Below are 23,750 nucleotides of genomic sequence, written 5' to 3'. Positions count from 1 at the left end.
GTTCCCGTAGTGGCGCAGTGGTTAACGAATCCGACTAGGAACCATGAGGTTGCGGGTTCGATCCCTGCGCTTGCTCAGGGGGTTAACGATCTGGCGTTGCTGCGAGCTGTGGTGTAGGTTGCAGACGCGGCTCAGATCCTGCGTTGCTGTGGCTCTGATGTAGGCCGGTGGCTACGGCTCCCATTAGACCCCTAGCCTGGGAACCTCCATATGCCGCGGGAGCGGCCCAAAGAAATAGCAAAAAGACAAAAAAAATAAATAAATAAATAAATAAATAAATAAATAAAGAAGTAATCCTAGGAGTTCCCTTGTGGCACAGCAAGTTAAGGATCCAGCACTGGCACTGCAGCAGTTTGGGTACTGCTGTGATTTGAGTTTGACCCCTGACTGGGAAATTCCATGTGCTGTGGGTACAGCCAAAAAAAAAAAAAAAAAGAACCTCGGGCGTCCGGTGGGGGTGGCATTTGAACAGTTACTCACGGTCCTTTTGCCTGTGGGATGTTTCTCTCTGGTCCAGCTTTGCTTCCTTTGCATCCCTTTCTTGCAGATGAGTGTGATTTGGGCCACATTAAAGTTTAAAAAAAAAAAAGTCAAGGGTCGGGGAAGAAAAAGAATTTCTCATAGGAACTGAAAACCATGAGACATGGATGGGGCCCAGGCCATTTATTTCCAAGAAGAAGCATCTTTTCTTTTTTCTCTGCTCACGATAGACTCTCCCGGGAGGCTTTATAAAGAGAAGCGTGCCTGGGTTGCACCTCTGCGTGTTCTGATCCCACTGGCCCCTGCGCCCCTGCCCCGCCCCCAGCCCACCTGGTGTGGCTCAGGGCCTCACCTGGCCGCTCCCTCCCTCTGCAGCGGCTACGGATGCTGGGACCATTATTATGAGTCGGACACCCTCCTGCATTCGCTCCAGGTCCTGGCTGCCCTTTTGGAATCTCCGGTCACTCAGGATATCATCTGTGACGTGGGAATGTGAGTGTCAGCGTGAGCGCGTGGGGAGGCGAGCGCGGAAAGAGGCAGGTTCGAGGGCGTGGGCCATCCAGTGCCATCCTGGCGTCAGGGAGGGGGAAGCTGCACATTTCGGGGATCCGGAAGGCTCTGTAGAGAAGTGGGCTTTGCCCCCTCCTCACCCTGCGGACAGCCGATACCCCCCGCGGAGGCAGCTCTTGGGAGATTTTGCGTATGTTCTTCCAGAAGCTCCTGTGCCATGTGGGGACACACGTTGCACAAGTGGGAGCCCAGGCCCTCCCATCACACACACAGCCCTTTCTTTACTTCATGGTGAGTCTCTGGATGGTTCCCCATCCCTCCATGTTGACGGGCTGGCCATAGCGTTCCAGACGGTGTAGGTTCCATAGATGGAAGTCCATAGCTGCAGCTTCCACGGTATGTATGCCCATGGTGGAGGTTCCATAGACGCAGCTTCCGTCAGTCTGGGTGTATGTGGTGGGGGTGTGTACAGACGAGGCCCATAGTTGTGGGTCCCATAGCTGTGGATGTATAAGGTATAGGTGTGTACAGTAGAGAGCTGTAGCTGTAGGTCCGTGACTCTAGGTTCCGTCAGTCCAGGTGGATAGGGTGTAGGTAGACATCGAGGAGGACCATAGGTGTAGATGTGTATATACCATGTGTATATACACAGGTATACACGGCGGAGGTCCCTGGGTGTAGGTGCGTATATACGGGTATATACGGCGGAGGTCCCCGTGGTGTAGGTGCGTATGTACAGGTATATACGGCGGAGGTCCCCATGGTGTAGGTGTGTATACACAGGTGTGTACGGCGGAGGTCCCCGTGGTGTAGGTGTGTATACCCGTGGTGTAGGTGCGTATACACAGGTACATACGGTGGAGGTCCCCGTGGTGTAGGTGCCTATACACGGGTATGTACGGCGGAGGTCCCCGTGGCGTAGGTGCGTATACACGGGTGTGTACGGCGGAGGTCCCCATGGCGTAGTTTCCGCAGATGCAGCTTCCGTAAGTGCCGACACACACAGCGTGGGCACCAGAGGCGCAGGTCCACGTGGTTTACAGGCCGACCTCGGAGGCCTTGCAGGTTCGGTTCCAGACCGCGACAGTAGGCGAATGGAGCCGGAGAGAGCGTCCTGCGTTTTTGGTTTCCCGGCGCATGTGGGACTCGTGCTTCTGTGGTTGTGTGGTCTGTTAGGTGCTTAGTAACGTTGTGTCTGATGGATGGATACACAGATACCCACCTTCCTTTAAAAGTCCTTTAGGGCTGAAAAATGCTAACTAGCAGCCGACCCTTGCGCAGCTCATCACCTGGTGGCTGGTGGAGGGTTTGAAATATCGCGAGAATCACCCACGTGTGCACAGAGACAGGACGTGAGCAAAGGCTCTTGGAAAAATGCGGCCGAGAGACGTGCTCGAGGCCGGGCTGCCGCACACCTTCCGTTTGTAGAAACAAAACGGCAACGTCTGTGAAACACGATAAAGCAGAGCGCAATAAAACAAGGTGTGCCTGTCAGTCTGGAGGGTGTAGGCGCCACAGGTGTGGGTCACGTGGGTAGGAACTCTGGCCTGGGTGTGTGTGTGTGTGATGTGCTTTGTGTAACCAAAGCCCCCGGTGGGCCTTTCTGTTTCTGTCTGCGGCCCGAGTTCAGTGTTAAGCAGTGTGGCCGTGGTTGCTGTCTGTCCTCAGCCCTGCACCCACCGTGACACCTGCGTAGGAGCGTCTCTTTGAAGCAGTGACTAGATGAGGTGTTTCCAGTTTGTTCACATTCGTTGTAACTCTTTTTCGAAAATGTTGTTGGCGTATAGGGAACTCGCGATGTTGTGTTCCTTTCAGGTTTACGGCAAAGTGACTCCGTGACACACTGACGTGTATCCATGCTTTTCCAGATTCTTTTCCCCATGTAGGTTATTGGCAGTCCTGCGTCCATTGCCCTGTGCTGTGCAGTGTGTCCCTGTCACTTATTTGTTTTACGCAAAGTGTACACGTGTTCATCTCCAGCTGCTAATTTGTCCTTCCCCGCAGTGCTTCTCCTTTGGGAACCGCATGTTTGGTTTCAAAATCTGAGTCTGTTTCTGTTTTGTAACCAAGCTCTTCCGAATTTTTTTTTTTTTTTTTTTTGGTCTTTTTAGGGCTACACCCGCAACATATGGAGGTTCCCACACTAGAGGTCGAATCGGAGCTACAGCGGCTGCCTTACATCCCAGCCACAGCCACGCAGGATCTGAGCCGTGTCTGCAACCTACACCACAGCTCAGGGCATCTCCGGATCCTTAGCCCATGGAGCAAGGCCAGGGATCAAACCCGCAACCTCATGGTTCCTAGTCGGGTTTGTTTCCACTGCGCCATGACGGGACCTCCCCTTCTGTATCATATTTTTTTTATTGGATTCCACGAATTAGTGATCTCAGATGCTATTTGTCTTTGTCTGACTTACGTCACTTGCCTGATCATCTCTCGGCCTGTCCGTGTGGTTGTCACACTTCTTCACATGGGCACTGTGTTTCCTGTAACTTGTGTGGCAAATGACCTCACGTGCAAAACACAGAACGGCGCCGACCTGCTGTCGTGTGGTTCTGGAGGTCAGAGTCTAAGGCGGGTCAGCAGGGCCACTGCTCCTGGTGGCTCTTGGGGGAGGACAGGTTTTCTTGCCTTTTCTGGCTTCTAGGGCCGCCTACATCCCGGCGCGAGGCCCCTCCTTCCATCATCAAAGCCAGTGACACGTCGCTGCCACCCTGCTTCCATCACCACGTCCCCTCCAACGGTTCCTCCTCTCTGTGCAAGGACCCTGGGGTCATGGTGGGACCCAGAGAGTCCAGATGATCCCCCCCTCAGGTCCGTAACTTACTTCTCACGTTGGCGAGGTCGCTTTCGCCAGGGGAGGTGACACAGTCCCAGGTTCCGGAAATAGGACGGGGACGTGGTGGGGGCCCTTTACTCAGCCCGACACGTGGACTGACTTTGTCCCTTTAATAAGTTTCCTGGTCGCTCCGTTTTCTTTCTTTTCTTTTGCCCCCTTGTCTTTTGTTTTCTTTGTTCTGCTTCCCTCTGCTGGCCTTGAATGTATAGTCCGATTTTTCTTTTTTTTTTTTTTTTGTACACTTAAAATGTTAACAAGCAAAGTTAAGGATACTCTTCTTTTGGCACCTGGATCACGCATTTATCTGGATCTGCAGGCTCCGCCCAACACAGCCGTTATACCGTGACATCACGAATAGTCACCGTTGAGACCTGTCTTTCCAAATTCTCCTCCAGGAGAAAGGTGCCGAGCCACTTTCCAGCCTCAGAGGTTGGAGGCGTGTTATCCTAGCGCTGATCATGAAAGGAAGGGCTCAAAATAAAAAGAAAATAAAGAAAAACATGAGTTCCCGTTGTGGCCCAGCAGGTTGGGGACCCGGCGTTGTCTCTGTGAGGATGCGGGTTCCATCCCTGGCCTCGCTCAGGGGGTTAAGGATCCTGTGTTGCCATGAGCTATGGTGTAGGTCACAGATGCGGCTCGGATCTGGCGTGGCTGTGGCTGTGGTGTGGGCTGGCAGCTGCAGCTCCGATTCGACCCCTAGCCTGGGAAGTTCCATGTGCCACACTGTGGCCCTAAAAAGACAAAAAGACCAAAAAAAAAAAAACCCCACCCCAGACGTGTGGCTTCCACTTGCAGACCAGCGTGTGTGCGCCTCTCTCCGCAGGCCCGTGATGCACCGCAATGTCCGGTACAACTGCAGGGTGATATTCCTCAACAGGTAGGTGACCCCGGCAGCAGAGTGACCTTCCTGCCCCGCCCAGGCTCAGGGCACGGCCCCGGGGGCCCGAGGGCTGGGAGGCGTCTTCTGGAAACACCTTGGTCGGGGCTGGTGTTCCAGGCAGGTGACTCAAGGGGCACCGCCTCTCCTGGTCTCTGCCACAGCTGACACCTGTGGATATTCGAGGCCACAGGGTGGGGTTTGGGGACCACAGCCCTGTTACCGGGAGGTCAGTCCAGGGAGGGCGGCCTTCTCATGTCCCCTCGTGGTCCCTAAACATCCGCTGCCCACACATGCCCCGCTGCCAGGTCTTAGGGGCTCTGCCCCCCGTTGACAGTCCGGGTGGATGGCCCTGGGGCTGCTCCTTGTCACAGGGCGTGTTCGTCTCAGGAGTGGCCTTGTCCCCCGGCTGTAGGAAGATCCTGCTCATCAGACCCAAGATGGCCTTGGCCAATGAGGGCAACTACCGGGAGCTGCGCTGGTTTACCCCGTGGTCCAGGAGTCGGTGAGTCTGCCCGACGCGCGGGGGCCTGGGTTGTGGCCGCCCCTTCGGTGTGCATGGAGCGTCTTTCCGTGTTTAGCTTGTGCAGGTCGCGGGGGACACAGCCCAGAATTCGGGGCAAAGTCCCTGCCCTGGAGTACTGTCATTTAGACGGGGCTGATTTGATGCTGCGGATGAATTCGCAGCCGGTTTATCAGCTGCAGCTCAAGGTCACCCATCAGCGCTCATCAGTCGTCCTGCATCGGACTCTGTGTATCAGGGTTTCTCGACTCCAGCCCTGTGGCTTGGGGGCCGGATCTTTCTTGTCGGGGTGGAGGGGGCGTCCTCGGCACACCGAGGTGTGCAGCAGTTCCCCTGGCCTACCTCGGCGAGGTACCTGTGTCCATTGGTGACAATTTAAAATGTCACCAGACATTGCCAAGTGTCCCCCGGGGACAGCACTGTCCCTGGTTGCTGTATATTCTTCTCACAGTTATTTCTGTTTATTCACGGTTGCTGCTGTTGCAAAAGGAACCTTTAACATGATATTTTAAGTGGTTAATATTCTTATGTAGAAAGAGCTTAGGATTGTGTGTGTTGCTTTTGCCATTGGCCTCCTTCCTGTAGTCTTGCTGCACCTGGTCCTTATTCTACTGATTTCCTGGGTTCTCTTTGTTTCTCTCCAAGTAGAAATTATATAACATGTAACTACCTTTGCTTCTTTCCGATACTTCCATCTCTCAGTCCGTTTTCAAAGCAGCGCTTGCTGGCCAGCACCTCTAGAACAATATCCTAGCTCATTTCTGGAGCAGATGTCTTGTCTGTTCCCCGACTTGACTCGGGGAGCTCTGCCTGTTTCTGCCTTTGGTTTGGCGTTCGTATCCATCCTTTATTAGTTTCGCTTTGGGGCCTTAAAATTAATGGCAAATGGATGTTGCACTGATCAGACGTCTTTTCAGCCTGTGTTGAGCTGAACGTAACGTCTTTGCATGTCTCCATGGACGCCAAACGGATGTGATGGATTAAGCTTTGATTCCACGTGTTCGTATTTACTCAGAATTTCTTTCTCTTTTCTAGATTCAGACGCCAGTATTATGTTAGTTAAAAATTAAAAAAAAAAAATTTTTTTCTGTGCCCGGATGGCTTTAAATGTACGAATGGTATATTATCAAGTCATCGTATGGCTGAAATTCTCTGTATCGTTAGGAGTGTTGTGTCAAATCGTGTTTTTTAAGTGAGGTAGATAACATGCAATGAAATATGCAGATTTTAGGTGCTTTCTTTTTTTTTTTTTTTTTCTTTTCATTTTCTTTCCTTCTTCCTCCCTTCCTTCCTTTTTTCTTTCTTTTTCCTTTTTTTGCCACGCCTCAGCATTTGGAGTTCCGGCACCAGGGATCAGATCAGGCCACAGTTGTGACCCACACCACAGCTGCAGCAACGCCAGAGCCTTAACCCACTGCACTGGGCCGGGGATTGAACCTGCATCCCCGAGGCCCAGAGATGCCACTGACCCCTCGTGCCACAGTGGGAACTCCTGGGTGCTTTCTTTTTGACAGTCGTGTGCCTTGGAGCAGTCACACCATACAGAAGCTAAAGCCATTTCCGCGGCACCACAGCTCTTGCCAGCTGAGCCCCAAGGCTCGTCTTGTCCTGTCTTAGATGTCATGCAAACGGAGTGACACCTGTACGTGTTCTCATAACGGACTTCTTTTGCTCACCATGATGCTTTTGAGATTCACGCAATGATTCATTCCTTTATATAGTACAAACCGTCGGCTCTTTTATATAATAACATGGTTTCATAAGTCAGAAATAATCCTGTGAGCAGATGACGAAAAACAAACAGACTCTCCTCGTCTGCCCCCGTCTCCGAGCCCTGCTCCCTGAAGCTGTCTCCGTTTCCTTTCCCATTTTTCTCCCTTCCCCGCATAACCTCTGCATTCTGCCTCAGTATTTCTAACTAAATGTGCAAACATTGCCATTTCCTGGTTTCCTGCTCTGGGAGGCCAGGGTTTGGCATACTTTCAAGCGCTCGCTGTTAGTTTTTCTGCATCTCCTCTTCCTAAGACGGACATTTCACAGTTTTCTGGGTTTCTTAAAAAATGAAAATCCATCTGGGTCAGGTGGAAGACCCCCTTGGCTTTATGCAGTGGTTCAGGAGCCGGGCAGCCTCCCACTGTAAAGGGAAGGGCACCCCGACGGGTGTACGGGATGCAGAAGGAGGGCAGGACAAGAACAAGGGCAGGAGGGGAGGGACGGGTGGTTCAGGCCGACCCTCTTCTTTGGGGGGGAGGACAGCAGCATCGACATCACGCTGACCCCACCTCCCCAGTGTCATCAGGGAGTGTCACAGTGACTGTTCAAAGCTGACGTTTCTCGGAGGGGTTGAAACGGCAGCTGAGTCCTGGCGCAGTGTCTTGGGGGGGGGATGACGCCTCTCAGGGTCTCGCTGTTTCTCTCTAACCAGTCACAGCTCAGTGTTTCATGATGGGCCAATGGACAAGTTCACGGCTGAGCTGCAGAGTGTGTTCTGAATCCGTGTCTGGCCACATGTTCCTCCTGCCTGGAGTTGACCAGTGTCAAGTTCCTTCCTTTTAATCTCTGTTCTCACCCAGCGTTCCCCCCATCAGGCATAAGGGCACTTCCTGCACCAGTCTGTCTATAGCCCCCCCACCTCGCTGCACAGCTGGCCCCCCTCCCCGTCAGAGTTTCTGGGACCTCTCTTTTCTCCCTCCTGGATTTGCTCAGCCTTCCTGTCAGTCACTCATTTGCTCAAAGATCACATTCCAGCTGCTTTCTAGGATTCTGCCGCCACCGGGCAGTTAATTCGGTCCTGGCAGTGTCTACCTGGAGGTAGCCTCAGATGCCTTAGGTTCAGAGCTCAGCCCCCACTGCAGTCTCCAGTCTCAGATCTGTTACCAAACCAGGTCCCTTTGTCCAGCTTGCAGCAGACCAAATGCTGAGATGCTGAGGTCTGAGCTGCGTGATGGCTGTTCTCATGCTCCTTTCATGTACCCTGCTGGACCAGTCCTTGCCTCCCCTACGCCCTAATTACCTGGCCAACCTTCCCTTTCAATCATAGAGCCTAATCTGTCACTGCCTACGTACCCGCCCCAGCCCCACCAGTTAGTGACTGTTCTCATCTTTAAATCTGAGCATCTCCCCGTGACAGTTTCTCATGGGGATGCTGGGGGCATGCCCCTCTGCCGGTTTCCCTGGTAACCAGTGAGCCAACCTGCATGTCCTTGCAAAACAACTGGGCTGTGTGAAGGTGGGGATGCATGCCATTAAAGAGAGGTTTGAAAAAAGAAAAAATAACTAGGGCGCTAAATTAGTGAAGGCAGTTTACAAGCAGAGGGGTTTTAATGAGCTGTCCCCTGACCTGCTGTTCTGCCAGGCAAAGTCAAGAATTCCTGTTAGCCCTCAGCCTCTGTTACCCAGAGAGGGCACGATTTCAGCCCTCCCGTATGCGGATTGTTCCTCAGTCTTGAGGAAAGGGGTCAGTGACCACTCTGCCTACTTCCTCCTGAAGAGGAATGTAGGCCTCACCAGGGTTTGAGGAGTGAAACCATTTTTTTTGCCTTAGGCCCTCCCCACGGCATATGGAGGTTCCCAGGCTAGGGGTGGAATCAGAGCTATAGCTGCAGCTGCTGGCCTACACCACAGCCACAGCAACTCCGGATCCGAGCCGCATCTGTGACCTACACCACAGCTCATGGCAGCACCAGATCCTTAACCCACTGAGCGAGGCCAGGGCTCAAAGCCACATCTTCATGGATACTAGTCAGATTTGTTTCCACTGCGCCACATTGGGAACTCCCAGAAAATTGTTTTTAAATTTGACTGCAGGAGTTCCCGTCATGGCGCAGTGGTTAACGAATCCGACTAGGAACCATGAGGTTGCGGGTTCGGTCCCTGCCCTTGCTCAGTGGGTTAACGATCCGGCGTTGCCGTGAGCTGTGGTGTAGGTCACAGACACGGCTCGGATCCCGCGTTGCTGTGGCTCTGGCGTAGGCTGGCAGCTACAGCTCCGATTCTACCCCTAGCCTGGGAACCTCCATATGCTGCAGAAGTGGTCTAAGAAATGGCAAAAAGACAAAATAAAAAATAAAAATTAAAATTAAATTTGACTGCAAATACTCACAAATCTTGAGAGGAGCACAAGGCTTTGGGCTTAAGGATATGAGACAAATAGGAAGTAAAGAGTTAATGACAAAAAAGGGATATAAACCCTAGCACACATAGAACAACATGTGTTCTATTGCTAAACCCAGTTTAACAATCCTTCAAACATAGACCTTATTTCTGCTGGGATCCGTAAGGTATTTCCTAAAAGATCAAATCTAGGTTCTTGTGATAACACTTGTTGAGGCTGAGTCACCTTTTGAATAATTTTATCTTAGTAGATTTTAACTTCTGTATATACAACAGGAGCAATTGGCTACTACAAATAGGCCTCTTTTTTTTCCCCCCCCCTGGTAAAATATGATCTAAAGTGTTTTGTTGCCACCATTCTGGCTAAAGAATCTAAAGCCCTCTGGTGGGAGGTTATGACTTGAACTGTCTCATTTCCTGCCATTCCTAAGGTAAAAAAAAAAAAAAAAAAAAAAAAAAAATTCACAGCTATAAAAGGAGACCTTGACACCATAAGGTTGCAGTTGGTAGCTGCTGGAAGATACTGTTTTGAGAACAGCTGATGGTGTCCTTGAGTCTGGTACAGTTCAGAAAATTCAGGTTCTCAGTAATACAGGAATGTGTCTGAAGCCACATCCACAGTGGCCACCCAGCTCAGTTTTTGGTTGTCTGAACCACAGTTACTCTATTTTGATTTTTTTAATATTCATTCATTTTTTTTTCTTTTTTTCTTCCTCTATTTTGATTTTTAAATGTGTTATTTTCCCTAATGGTTAAAGCAGATGTACAGCACATGTTGGATAGGCCACAAAACAGGTTGTTCTGGTTAGCATAACGTTGAGGTTAAATCATGTATAAACCAGAATGACTCGGCTGTACCTCAATATGTGAAAATTTCCCCCATCATTTTCCCCTTTTGATTGCAAATCTTTTGATAGAAAGCATTAATGATCAAAATATGTGTCCCTCGATGCCAGAGAGGTTACTGTGTGCCCTGGGTCCATCACGTCCTTAGGCCTTCTATTTTCATAGGTAGGTAGATTTGCCCAGTTACCCACACAGGGAGAAACTAATCAGACATAGTGAACAGGCACAGAGTATGTTAGCAAGGAAACATTTTATAGGCTGTGCATTTTATCCGTTGTACCAGACAGTCACACAAGCATTTTGCATGTGCTTTTAGCTTTTAGAAGTGATAATATCATGAGTAATTAAACGCTGCGACACGTTTACTAGAGAATTTCCTTTCCATCCAGAACACTGGGGGCAATAAGTGTTGGTGTTGACAGGGAGACAAGCACTTGGTCGAAACAGTGTGTTTGACTCCGTAGCGTGGGCCTTACGGGCCTGGCCCAGGGTCTTGGGTCAGCCGTCTTCACTGCTGGTTTCGTCTCATCCTGCTGTCGGTGTCGTTTGAGACCCCCTGGGAGAACCTACATCACAAAGGAGGGGGACAAAGCAAGTTCCTCCAGGAGGACTTGTTTCCTTAGAGTCGGAGTTTTGAAAATATATTTTGTCAAGTTACATTTCTCTATCTGCATATGCAGAAAGCAGTTTTGGAATGTCAGGAGAGCCCCACCTTGGAGTTCCCCAGTGGCTCCGCAGGTAAAGGATCTGGCATTGTTGCTGCTGAGGCCCAGGTTGCTGCTGTGGTACCAGTTCAATCCCTGGCCCAGGAACGTCCGCGTGTCGAGGGCATGGCCAAAAAAAGACAAAAACAACAATCCATCGTGGGCATTTTTCTCTCGAGGCTAAAGAATATTGTGACCACACGGCGTTACCAAAAAAATAATTGGGGTTCACAATTGAAAGCTGCCCGGTTGTTTTTGTTGTTTGCTTTTTAAGGCTGCACCTGTGGCACACGGAAGGTCCCAGGCTAGGGGTCGAACCAGAACTGCAGCTGCCGTCCTGCACCACAGACACAGCAGTGCAGGATCCGAGCCACATCTGTGCCCTACACCACAGCTCACAGCCACGCTGGGTCCTTAACCCGCCGAGCAAGGCCAGGGGTCAAACCCGCGTCCTCATGGATACTAGTTGGGTTCGTCAACCGCTGAACCACGACGGGAACTCCTGAAGTTGCCCAGTTTTAGAGAATACAGCCTGAAAAGCTGCCGGGGGTGGGTGGGGGGATCAAGTCACCATTTCCTGTTTTGGAGGGGTTTCCCCTCCAGGCGGTTGCAGCAATAAAACCTTTCTACGTGTCCTGATTCGGTCCTGACTGCGTGTTGGCAGAACTGTCCAGTCAAGAAGGTTCAGACGCGCCCCAGACACGGAGCCCTGCCCATTGCTTTGCGGTGAGCAGCGGAAGTCTGAAAGGATGGGTTTTGGTAAACGGGGACCCCTTTGAGGCCACGGCACATCACTGGCAGAGGCCCCAACATCGCCCTGCACCCCCATTCACCTGGAAACGTCTCAAAGGCCTGGAGGGAACGGAGCCCCTTTCCTCGGAGTCCGAAGACCCTGACAAGGTCAATTCCCAGAGGAGTTTTGCTCTGGCCACCGAGACCTCAGGGGTAGGACAAGCAGACAGAGACAGACAGGGCAAACGAGGCCCCGGCAGAGATGCCCCAGGCCAGAGCCAAGCAACCAGAAGCTTAGGGCTTGAACCCCGGTTCCGAGCAGCTCAGCAACTGTGACCCGTCTCTGCCCTCTCGGGCTGGCCTCCAACCCACATTCTCACCAGAGTCGCCCACCGTCTGGACAAGATGTCAGACAGGGTAGGCACAGCTGGTGTGTCACGAGGTTACTCACCCAAAAGACGCCTTCCAGACCCAGAAGCTGTTTCTCAGCCATAAAGCAAAACCCTGCTCCAGGGCCCGTGGTCTGCGGGGCGCGTGGCCAGAAAAGCGCGGCAGGGCCGGTGTCTGGACGAGCCGTCCCCACAGCTGCTCGGACTCATCCACAGGCTCCAGCAAGGGACCAGCGCACCACGGGCAGAAAGTTCGTCGCAACTGACCTTCCGGCTGCCCCCCCACCCCCAATCTGTTCCTGAACCAGGTCCATGTGCCTGATGCTCATGGCAGCGAGCTGAATGCTGAGAGGCTAAGGCTGCAGCAGACAAAGGGGTTATTCACAAAGCAGCCAAGTGAGACGGAGAACAGGCTCAGACCCCCCTCCCTGAAGGCAAGGGGCTTGGGCTGTTTATGGGGTGAGCAGGGTGGGGGCCTGGGGCAAGGAGGGTAGCCGGTGATCTGTGCACGTCTAGTGCACGCTTCTGCGTGTTCAAATAGGAGCGTGACCTGAGGGTGCGGGGTCCCGGCGCTCCCACATCAGAAGGCCATTTGTCAGACACCTGCGGAAGCCCGGTTTTAGGCCTGGTGGGTGCAACCAGCTTTAGCCGGCTCACACTGGCCAAGAGCTGATGCCAAGTTCCCATGGAACAGTTGGGCTTCGAGGAGCTGGGAGGGTTACAAGCTGCTCCCCTTCTGCTCCTTTAAAATAAGACAAGTTCAGGAATTCCTCCTGTCCGCCATCAGATTCTAACTCTCGGGGACACAGGTTCACGTTCAATTGTCACCTACATTTCTGATACAGATCCGAGGCTTCCCCTGCTACCGCCCCGCCCCAGGGTTGCTGAATTGGCGGGAGCGGCTCCCGGTAGATTGATTCTAATCACTCAGTGAAAGGGGGAAGGCCCAGATAACTAAGAAGGCCAGCGAAGACCAGAAGAGGAGGCGGAATAAAGAGAGAGGAAAAACAGACGAACCTACCGCCTGCGTCCCAGGAGTTAAGCTGCTGTGTGGTCGGCACGCGGTCTAAAGGAAACCCTCTCCTGCCTGTGGGGTTGTCTGGTTGGTGACAATGAGGACACTGCAGGTCCCTGGAGCGAAGGGTAGGCCACTCGATTTCTTGGGGAAAGAAAGGACGTCAGAGGAGTCCCTGCCTCACACAATTGTCTGCCAAAAACACCTCGGGAAGAATCAAACAGGCACCCACGACAAATCCAGCTGGAGAGCTTTTAGAAGGTAATATCAGGATTTCTCTGTAACCCTGGGCAGGAAAGCAAGACACAGAAAGGGCAAACCACACGTTAAAAGGCTGGCAAATTCCACCGCAAGAACTTTGCATCCAAAGACAGCACTGCCACGGGCGCAGGAACAGTTTGCAGCTCTCACAGAGCAGGCGCACCTGTCCCCTTCACCGACGGGTGGGACGGAGAGGTCAGAACCTTGATGCCGAGCGGCCTCAGCTGGACCCCGGCTCTGCTGCTTCCCCGCTGAGCAACTTGGGGCCCTCAAGGAGGCCTGTCTTCTCTGCACCTAAGGGATAATTCTAGCAGCCGTCTCCCAGGCTGTGGTTTTGGAGGGACGTGCTTCGGTGACGTAGAGCATTGAGTGCCTGGCCCGTGAGACACGCCATCCGTGCTCACGGTTGTTTTCCTCGGTTCTGGAGTTCCCTGGTGGCCTGGCGGTTAAGGATCCAGGGTTGTCCCTGCTGTGTTATCGGTTCAATCCCTGGCCCGGGAACTTCCTCCTGTCATGGATGAGGCCAAAAAAAGGGCAGGTTTCCCTTCGTTCTGTGCCAAGACCCACTCAGCAGGTGCGGGCTGAAGAACAGGTGCTATGACACTTAAGAAAAAGTGAACACAAACCAAGACACAGAGACATTGATCTTGAGTAAAGGCGGGAACCGGGGGACTCAAGGTCTCAGGGCCCAAGAGCCCCGCCTCAAGAAACCCCACTGCTCTTATTGTGCTGTTGAGGATGAGGGCGAGTGAGGCGGGGGCTATGGGTGCAGGATATAGGTTTTTATTATTTTAAAAGTCACTTACCCAGTAGCTGATTAAGCTTTTATTCTGACCTTTAGGCATTTAACAGTCATTTGCATGGAGGAAGCTTGGCCTCCGCTCTCTATGCGGAGCATTCTAGAGAATCACCATTGTGCTTCTGCAGCAACCCGGGGTGCCTAGGTCTGCCCCTGGGTTCTTGCTAATGCCTGTGCTGCTGCTGACCCCACATAAACCCCTTGGGGCCATGAGGCTCGTCTTCTTCTTGCTCCTTAGAGGACATACCATGCTGTGCAAACAGCATGCCTATCTGCACAGGTCTGGGCGTGCCTAGACCAATGCACTGTGTCCTCATTCAGCTGACCCTATGGATAACTTATGTCTTTAGGTCTTTGTTCTTAAGCTTAAGTCATTCACCGGCACTGCGACTGTTTTTCAAGCAGGAAGATGGGGTAAAGTAAAGCAGGACAAGACGGAGTTTTCAGCAAAGAGGCTGAGAAAATACTGTAGCAACACGTCTCCCGACAGTTCTGAGAAGAGGCACCCGTGGTAAGCGCTCAGTATTTGCTGAATGACTGAAGATGGTCGTTCAAGATACATACTCCTGAGTCAATAAGAAAAAGAAAAAAATGCAAAGAAACACAAAAAGGAAGGTAAAAGAATACACAGCAATAGACATTTCACAGAGGGACAGCCCTGCGACCTGCGAAAAGGCGCTCAACACGGTTCCAGCTCAGGATGAGGTCAGTTGGAGTCACAGTGAGCTGGCTTTTTGCTCCACCGGATTAGTAAAGGTAAAAAGCTGTAGGTGTTCCCGTCGTGGCGCAGCAGAAATGAATGTGTCTGGCATCCATGAGGTCGCAGGTTCGATCCCTGGCCTCGCTCAGGGGGTTAAGGATCCGGCGTTGCCTTGAGCTGTGGTGTAGGTCGCAGACACGGCTCGGATCCTGCATTGCTGTGGCTGTGGTATAGGCGGGCAGATGCAGATCCGATCTGGCGTGGCTGTGGCTGGGGTGTAGGCCGGCGGTTACAGCTCTGATTGGACCCCTTGCCTGGGAACCTCCATATACTGTGAGGGTGGCCCTAAAAAAACAAACAGAAAAAGGAAAAAGCTGCAGAAGGTAGGGGTTCCACGCGAAGGAGCACAGCCCTGCACCAGTGCTGGAAGAAACACTTCGGGAACAGTTGGGTGTCACCTAGTGAAGGGGACGCGGTGCCCTCCCCCAACCAGCCCGCCATCTACCGCCCTGTGCAAGGTCGGGGGTGGGGGGGGGACGTGCGCCAGCATCGCCGGGTGGGGAAGCAGTGAGCAGCAATGCTCCGTGCACTCGGGCGAACCTTGAAAAGAAGGTGGGACCAAAGGAGTGAGTCTCAGAATGTGGGCATCGCTCTGTGCCTCGGGCACGATCTGGAACCCCGTTACTTCTGTGACGATGGTGGCTCGTCATTGCAGGGTGGGCTCGTGCTCTGTGGCCTTTCTGATTCAGTGACTTTGGTCAGGAACGGTACCTGGATTTCTCCGGGTTGGGGGGCTTCTTTACAGATAACCGCCCACCAGCCTCTCCGATGCGGTCCGTCGGGGAGGGCGGGGCAGGGGACCGGAGGGCCAGGCGTCTCGCCGCCCCGTGGCCCCGGGCACCTCACCGAGGGGCCCTAGACTTTCCTTTTTACTGAAGGGGTGAGTGCAGCACGAGGGACCCCTTGACTGCTCTGTTCTCAGCCCCAGTGTGAGTTTTGCTTTGTCTCTGGAGGCCGTGCAGCCTTTTTTCTGAAACGGTCCTCAGATCTGCGGTGTTTCCTTTCCAGGCAAACAGAGGAGTATTTTCTCCCCCGGATGATTCAGGACCTGACGAAGCAGGTGAGTCAGAAGAAAACTCTTTCTCCATCAAAGATGCCCCTCTGCTGGGCTGAGGGCGGGCCAGGGGGCTGGACCCTCTGGGGCAAAGTGACAGCTGTCACCGTGGCCTGTGTCTGCAAACCAAGGGGCGATTTCCGGGACAAGGCGGAGTGGGCCCCGGGCACCTTGTTCCTGTCCCCGCCCCCTCCTCTCCTCTGGCTCCCCCAGCGGGGTGGGCGCAGGGAGCCTGGCGAGGGGCCTTCTGCCCTCTTCCCTGCTGGGCTGGGGCTTGGGCTTTGGGACCGCCCAGGAAGCTGAGTCTGGGGGCTTTCTAGTTGTAACACGCATGAAAGACTTAACGTGGCTGCCTGTTATTCTGTGAGAACTCAGCGTTGAAATCTGTCCTGTCTATGAACTTGGCTGGCTGGACCTAAAGGGCTGTGACCTTGCAGCCTTAGCCGATGGCCTCGTCCATCTGCCTCCTCCTGGAAGCTGCTGGGGTGGGGCAGCTGGGACCCTGTGCTGTCCACCTGCAGGTGGCTGAGAGCCAGGGGCAAGGAGCGGGCCTTATGGGGGCCCTGACTTCTCTGACTCCTGCTCGACATTCCATTCTGGCTGCCAAGTGCGTTAATTTGTTCAGGCTGCTGTCGCAAAGTCCACAGCCAGGGCGGCCCAAACAGCAGACACTCACTGGCCCCCGTCCCGGAGGCTGGCGTCCCAGACCCCGGGGCGGGCAGGGCGGGTCCCTCCCGAGGCCTCTCTCCTGGGCGTGTAGACGGCCGTCTGCCCCCCGTGTCCTCGCGGGGCCATCCCTCTGTGCGTGTCTGTGTCCTGACTTCCTCTTCCTCTGAGGACCCCAGTCCTGGGGGATCAGGGCCCCACCCCCGTGACCTCCCTTGACCTTCATCTCCTCTTTAAAGGCCCAGCTCCAAATATACCCTCATTCCGAGGTCCTGGGCGTCAGGGCTTCGGCCCATGAATTGGGGGGACGCACACAGTGTAGCCCAGGACACCAAAGTCTCTGCCCCCCTCACTGTTGCACTCCAGGAGCTCCCGGGGACACACAGACTCTCGTTGAGAGGGTCGGCGGGGATGCATCTGGATCTCAGGGTGGACGGAGCGGGGTGGGGAGGGTGCGGGGGAGGGTCCCCTCGCTTCTCCCCATCCCCTAGCCTCCCCGCTACTTCCTCTTTCTGCCAGGGCTCTCCCTCTGCCTCTCACTTCCCTAGGCTGAGGTCACCTCCCTTCAGGAGCCAGATCAAGTCAGGGCTTCCAGTTCTGGCTTCTGATTCTTGAGAGGCTCTCAGGGGGGCCAGCTCAGGCCTGTGCCTCCCGCATGGCCGTGAGGGGTGGACATGTCTGAGATCGGGGTGGGGGCCGCTCAGCCAGGCCTGGCCACCTCCCAGGTGGTCTGGAAACTTCTCTGACCATGCATTGTAGCAATGAGGACAATTTAAAATCGTTGTGACCTGGAAAACAATTTAAAATCGTTGTGACCGGAACGCAGTGTGTGTGTGTGTGTGTGTGTGTGTGTGTGTGTGTGTGTGTGACATCGCAGCAGCAACCCCAGGCTGCAAGAGGCACCCATTTCATTCCTCGAGGACCCTTTCATAGCCTAAAAACACACCAGGGACCCCCCCCCCAAACCGATGCAGGGGGCAGCCTGCAGGTGGAAGGGCGCTTTTGGTGTCGATGGCTAGGAGCGAGTTGCACGAATTGGCCGCGGGCGAGTGTGGACGGAAGTTCCTTGGTGTTTTCAAGAAACAGGGCAAAGCCAGCCCAGCCACTGCTGCAGCCTGGGCGGTTCAGGTCCAGGGCCTGTCACTGCCCCCACCCCCATCACAGTGCTTTATTGAGCATCCTGTTGCTCCGAGCCCTGGTCTTGTCACAGGAAGGTGGGGTCAGCTCTCCAGCCCTGCCTGTGTGGTCAGGTTTGGGAGGCGCCCGCTGCGGGGGCTGCGGGGGCACAGTGGTCCCGGCACGGCCAGCGCAGGGTCCTGTGTCTGTGGCATGAGGCCTGAGGGCAGAAAACGCCAGGTTTGCCTCTTAGTTCTTGCCCTTGGCAATGAAGGGAGTTAACTCCCTCTGTTTCTCTCTCACACACATGTGCTCGAACACACACACACACACACACACACACACCCACATCAGGACACCCGCCAAGAATGCTGGGATAGGGTCCAGGCCTCCCAGGGTGATGCCTTGGCTGAGTGAAGTCTCAGCACACCTGGAACTTTTTCCCGGACGGAGGTGCCAAGTTGGGCTCCACGCCTGGTGACAGGTCAGCACACGGTCATCTCGGGGCCTCCTTAGACCTGGGCAGCAGCCTCGGGGGCAGCTCTGTCCCCACCCTGGAAGCTCCTGCCCCTTGAGGGCCTCAAATGTGCCTATTGGAGATGCAGGCACCTTGTTCTGCCTCCCGTCCTGTTGCCCGGAGCACAGAGACCTGTCGCCTGGCATGGGTTTCCTAAGGCTCAGTTGGGTCATTTCTGACATGGGGCAGGACCTCAAGAGCACAGATGAGGAGTTCCCGTCATGGCTCAGTGGTTGGTGAATCCGACTGGGAACCATAAGGTTGCAGGTTCGATCCCTGGCCTTGCTTCGTGGGTTAAGGATCCGGCGTTGCCGTGAGCTGTGGTGTAGACTGCAGACGCGGCTTGGATCCTGCGTGGCTGTGGCTGTGGTGTAGGCCGGCAGCTGTAGCTCCCATTCAACCCCTAGCCTGGGAACCTCCATATGCCACCGGCACAGCCTGAAAAAAGAAAGAGAGAGAGGAAGGGAGGAAGGAGTGAGCACAGATGGTGTTGAAAGGGCACCGAACCCAGGGGCTCGCTGGCATCTGTGCCCCTGGGAACTTACGGAGCTGAGTCACGGGGTGCTGCAGCCCCGAGCTGAGCTCCCGGCTGATGGACGGTGTGACCGAAGCCCCTAGATCAGCAGAGGAGACACCAGCTGGCGCTGGCCCCTGGGCTGGGAGTGCTCCTGGTCGGAGGAGGATTCTTTTAGGGTTTGAAAGAACACAGCAGCTTCACACACGTCTCAGGGGTGATGTCGGGGGTGCTGGCTCAGCCGGGGCAGCCCAGGGTTCTCAGGCACGCTCGTCTCCCGACGCAGGAAACCGTGCCCTTTGGGGACGCCGTGCTCTCCACCCGGGACACCTGCATCGGGAGTGAGGTCTGCGAGGAACTCTGGACGCCCCACAGGTCAGCCACCACCCCCCCCGCCGTTGGAGCCCCGTCCTCGCGGGGCCCCGGGAGACTGGTGGGCACTGTCCTGGCCCTGCAGGGCTGGGGGGGCGGGTTGGGGACACCGGTCTCTCCCCTTCACTCGCCCTGCCCGCAGCCCGCACGTGGACATGGGCCTGGACGGTGTGGAGATCTTCACCAACGCCTCGGGCAGCCACCACGTGCTGCGCAAAGCCCACGCCAGGGTGGACCTCGTGACCATGGCCACCACCAAGGTGGGTGGCGCGGATGCCAGGGCGGGCCCCTCACACTCCTGCGCCCAGTGCCCGGCGCAGGGCGGAGCCTGGGCACGGGATGCTCGGCGCTCCTGGTTACGGCCGGTGCTGACCGCCGTGGGGACTCTGCTCCCGGGGCCCCGCTTGCCTCACGTCACTTAACCCTCGAAACCGCCCTGTGAGGCGGCCGCTGTCACCCACCGCACCGGGCAGTCAACTGGCCCCTGGGCTCACACCCCAGCTGTCCAGCTCCTGGGCTCCCCCACGTCACACTGGTCTCGGGACAGGAAGGCGTCATGCCCGTTGGCACCACAGCAGGGCCCGGGGAATGCCCACGAGCCTGCTGCTCTCGCTGGCAGCGTGGCCCGAGTTTGCTCTTTCGTGGGACCAGGCTGCGTTCAGCCGAGCCGGTTTGATCTCAGCTTTGCGACCTGGGGCTTTGTCTTCTCTGAAGCCCCCCCTCTGTTGTCTGGTGGAGGCGACGCGCCTGCCTCACTGGCAGGTGGACAGGCACTCTTCGTGTGGTGCCTGGGACCCTGGAGGGCGAGGACCTGCAGCTGAGGGGCTGCCCTGGAGGCGGGCATTGTCTTTGCACAGCCTGCGGACAGGGGCTGGGGCTGAAGCTTCCTGACCTCGGGCCAAAAGAAGGGGAAGGTGGCAGACCCGAGCTGACCGTCGCTGTCCCCTGCGTTTCCCAGAACGGCGGGATTTACCTGCTGGCCAATCAGAAGGGCTGCGACGGGGACCGGCTCTACTACGACGGCTGCGCCCTGATAGCCATGAACGGCAGCATCTTCGCCCAAGGCTCGCAGTTCTCTCTGGACGACGTGGTACGAGCGAGCTCGTGCGCGGTGGCGGGGGGGTCTCTCCTTCGGAGGCATGTCCTCTGTTCTCCCCCATGATGGGGGGGCCCTGCCGGTTCTCCTGCATCCTCTTCACGTCCTTGGCTCGCCCCGCAGCCCCCACCCCCAGGCTGCACACGGAGCCGAGGGAGAGCCAGGCGCTGCGGGGGGAGCCCGCTGTGTAGTCACAGGAGGGTGGGCACCCCTGGTTCCCCCGGGAGGATGTGAGGGGCCTGTTCGAAGAAAAGGATTCCATGGTTGGCGGGAAGTGAAGCCGCCCCTCGGATATAAGCCGGAGATGTGTCTGGTCCCCGCGTGAGAGGGTCGTTTGGTTGGGGGAGGCTCGTCCGAGGGACCAGAGTGGGGCGGGGGCCTTGCAGGTGGGCCAGTGTGGTTTTCCTGGAGGTCAAGGCAGCACACGTGGGGCCCTGCCCCCCTCCCCCAGATCCTGGAAGCAGGATTGGAGACCTCGATGGGGAGGCCTGGTTCTGGGGGATGCTTCGGTGTCACTGAACTGTTGGTGGGGGGGCAGGCAGGAGGGCAGTGGCAGGCCCCTTCTGTCCATATGAGCTGTGCAGTGTATTTCAGAAGTGTCACTACAGCCCTGAGGGCATGCAGGACGTGGAAGGGGCAGAGGCAGAGGACAACAGGGGCGGAGGGGAAGCTGAGAATTGAACCCACAGCCTCCTCATCCTTCCTAGCACAGGCAGCTGTCCAGTGGCCCAAGCAGGGGCCATAGCTGTCCTCGGTTCCCCAGCCGGGCTCAGAAACAGTGCTCGCTGCCCTGCACAGCTTGAATGTACAATCTTCTAGTAACGTAATTTGATTAGGACTTTTTTCGTAAAGAAAAGAATGCCATCTGTGAGTTAAAACTTTTTTCTTTTCTGCTATTTGTTGCAAGTGGCAGAACCCACATCTCATCTGGGTTCAAAGGCAATGAAGTGTCACCTCCTAGAACACAGGCAGCACGTCCAGACCAACTAGGTGTTATTGCTGGGGCCCCGGCTCCACCCCTCTGTCACTCTCCAGCTGGGCCTCCCTTGGGGTGAGCTTCATTTTAAGTTGCCTCATAGTCAAAGTATGGCTGCAGCAGCTCCAGCCATTCCATCTTCATGTAGCTACATTCAAAGGCAGAAAAAGGGCCCTTGCTCCCCAAGTGTCTTTTTAAGGAAAGAGAAACTTTCCCTGAGGCCCCCAGCAGACATTTATTGATGGAACGGTGTCCGTGCTGTGATTAATGGATCGCTGGCAAGTGTTTCAATTCAACAGAAGTTCTGGTGACAGCGACTAGAGGGAAGGGCTTGACTGGCAGCACCACTGGCCAGTCCTTCTCCCTGGGCCCCCAGTCCCTGCCTTAGAAGGCGTGACTCACCATGTGCAATTGGGTACAACTATGAAAACAAATTAGACATGTGAATGAAAAAACAAAACAAGGAGTTCCCGTCGTGGCGCAGTGGTTAGCGAATCTGACTAGGAACCATGAGGTTGTGGGCTCGATCCCTGGCCTCGCTCAGTGGGTTAAGGATCCGGCATTGCCGTGAGCTGTGGTGTGGGTCGCAGATGCAGTTCGGATCCCACGTTGCAGTGGCTCTGGTGTAGGCTGGCGGCCACAGCTCCGATTCAGCCCCTAGCCTGGGAACCTCCATATGCCGCGGGAGGCTTTCTCTTTCTGGAAAAGAAAAAAAAAAGGAAGAAAAAACAAAACAAAACAGGAAATCACGATTTTCCCTTGAAACTCCCTTCGGCAGGAAGTCCTCACGGCCACGCTGGATTTGGAGGACGTCAGAAGCTACAGGGCGGAGATTTCCTCTCGAAATCTGGCGGTAAGTGCCCATCGACACACACGCAGGACCCTCATCAAAGACCCGAGAATTTTTTTGAGTAACAGCTTCATTGAGACATCACTCCTATACCACAGAATTCACCGACTTTGGCACATGATTCTGGGGGTTGGTGTATTTGCGGAGTTAAGCAGCAGCATCTCAGTGTCAGAACATTCTCAGCACCCGGAAGAAACTTAGACGCCTTAGTGCTCCCAGCCCCCTGCAGCCACAGTCTGCGTTGTCTGTCTGGACTGGCCTATTTGGGACATTTCACATAAATGGAATCCCATAATATGTGGCCCTTTGCATCTGAGTTTTTTCACTGAGAACAGTGTTTTGGGGGCTCATCCATTGCTGTAGTGTGAGTTAGTACTTTATTCCTTTTCATGGCCAAGTAATATTCCATACCGTGGCTAGAACACATGGCGTCTGCTCATCTGTTGAGGGACATTTGGACTGTTTCTGTGTGTGATGAATTGTGCTGCTGTGGATACATGCCCAGGTGTTTGTGTGGACATGTTTGCGTGTCCCTTGTTACACACCTGGGACTGGACGTCAGGGTTGTGTGCCGATTGTGTAACTGTTGGAGGCCTGGCCAGGCTCATCAGCCACCCAGCCATCTTGCACCCCGCCCCCAGCGCTGTTGCAGGGCTGTGGCTTCCTCACATTTATACTAGCGCTGCTTTTTTTTAGGGCTGCAGGTGCGGCTTATGGAGGTTCTCAGGCCTACGCCACAGCCACAGCAACGTTGGATCCGAGCCGTGTCTGCTACCTACACCACAGCTCATGGCAACACCGGATCCTTAAGCCACTGAGCGAGGCCAGGGATCGAACCTGCATCCTTGCGGATACTAGTCGGGTTTGCTTCCACTGAGCCACAGCAGCACCTCCACCAGTGCTTCTTGTGGTCATCTCTGTGCGGCCGTCCTGGGCTCTGAGCTGCGTTTCCCCCTGGCTGGTAGGGCCCTGCCCGTGGTTGTCCCCAGAGCCTGAAGCGGTGTCCTTCCCCAGGCCAGCAGGGTGAGCCCCTACCCCCGCGTGAAGGTGGACTTCGCCCTCTCCTCCCGAGAGGACTTGCTGGAGCCGCTGTCTGAGCCCATCGAGTGGAAATACCACAGTCCCGCCGAGGAGATCAGGTGGGGCCCTGGCAGTGCGGTGGGTGGGGGGGTCGGGGGAAGGGTCCTGGGGTTCCCGAGGCTCCCCGTCCATCCCCTGCTGCAGCACCGAGAGGCAGGTCGCCCTTGGACGGGACGATGCTGCTTCGGGATGCAGCAGCCAGCCCGCCGGGCCCATGCCCAGCTCTGCTACTTCCTTGCCCTGCGCCCATGGACACAAAGACGCCGTCCTTGCCTTTCTGTGCCCCCCTTCAAAACAGGGCCAGTGATAGTGTCCACTGCCCAGGGCCATTTTGAGACCTCAAATGCGTTAATTCACATGAAATGCCTAAAGCCGAGACTGGGGCATCTGACAGCCCAGCCACTGCTTGCTGGCACTGCCTCCGCCTTGGCACCTGTCCCCAGGTGGGCTGCCAGGTCAGCCTCTCCCAGCCTGATGCCTGCCATTGTTCCCCAGCCTCGGACCTGCGTGCTGGCTCTGGGATTTTTTAAGACGCAGCCAACAGGTGAGACCTCAGCTCCTTTTAATCTTTCTCCGGATCTGCATTTGACTGTCTGCCAGGCTGGTGATGTGGTTTTGAAGGCAAGCGTTTCTTGGCTCTGCCTCCGTCGGGAGCCTCGTC

General features: G+C 55.1%; 1 protein-coding gene across 27 annotated transcripts in view; it reads left to right on the top strand.

The window, feature by feature from the left end:
- The window catches only part of NADSYN1 (NAD synthetase 1), a 37,353-nt gene that overhangs the window by 2,117 nt on the left and 11,486 nt on the right, over nt 1–23,750 (top strand). For 14 of the 27 annotated variants that reach the window (XR_014836710.1, XR_014836709.1, XR_014836712.1 and 11 more), the window contains exons 3-12: nt 856–972; nt 4,653–4,706; nt 5,122–5,211; nt 15,857–15,908; nt 19,002–19,090; nt 19,230–19,347; nt 20,046–20,177; nt 21,938–22,012; nt 23,024–23,148; nt 23,585–23,633. Coding sequence is in view for 12 of the 27 variants with exons in the window: in XM_021082640.2 (XP_020938299.2) it covers nt 856–972; nt 4,653–4,706; nt 5,122–5,211; nt 15,857–15,908; nt 19,002–19,090; nt 19,230–19,347; nt 20,046–20,177; nt 21,938–22,012; nt 23,024–23,148; nt 23,585–23,633 (901 nt within the window). In the remaining 15 variants the exon portion in view is untranslated. Of the gene's footprint in view, nt 1–855; nt 3,805–4,652; nt 4,707–5,121; nt 5,212–15,856; nt 15,909–19,001; nt 19,091–19,229; nt 19,348–20,045; nt 20,178–21,937; nt 22,013–23,023; nt 23,149–23,584; nt 23,634–23,750 lie in introns of all 27 variants that reach the window. The other 13 variants (XR_014836716.1, XR_014836711.1, XR_014836717.1 and 10 more) reach the window with 4 other exon arrangements.

Source organism: Sus scrofa, chromosome 2 (assembly GCF_054392235.1).
Source record: "Sus scrofa isolate SSC_HxYL_T2T_F1_AM1 chromosome 2, Sscrofa_HxYL_maternal_Yorkshire_Landrace_v2.0, whole genome shotgun sequence".
NCBI lineage: Eukaryota > Metazoa > Chordata > Mammalia > Artiodactyla > Suidae > Sus > Sus scrofa.
The sequence above is the reverse complement of the archived record's forward strand: the minus strand, read 5'-3'. Positions and strand labels throughout refer to the sequence as shown.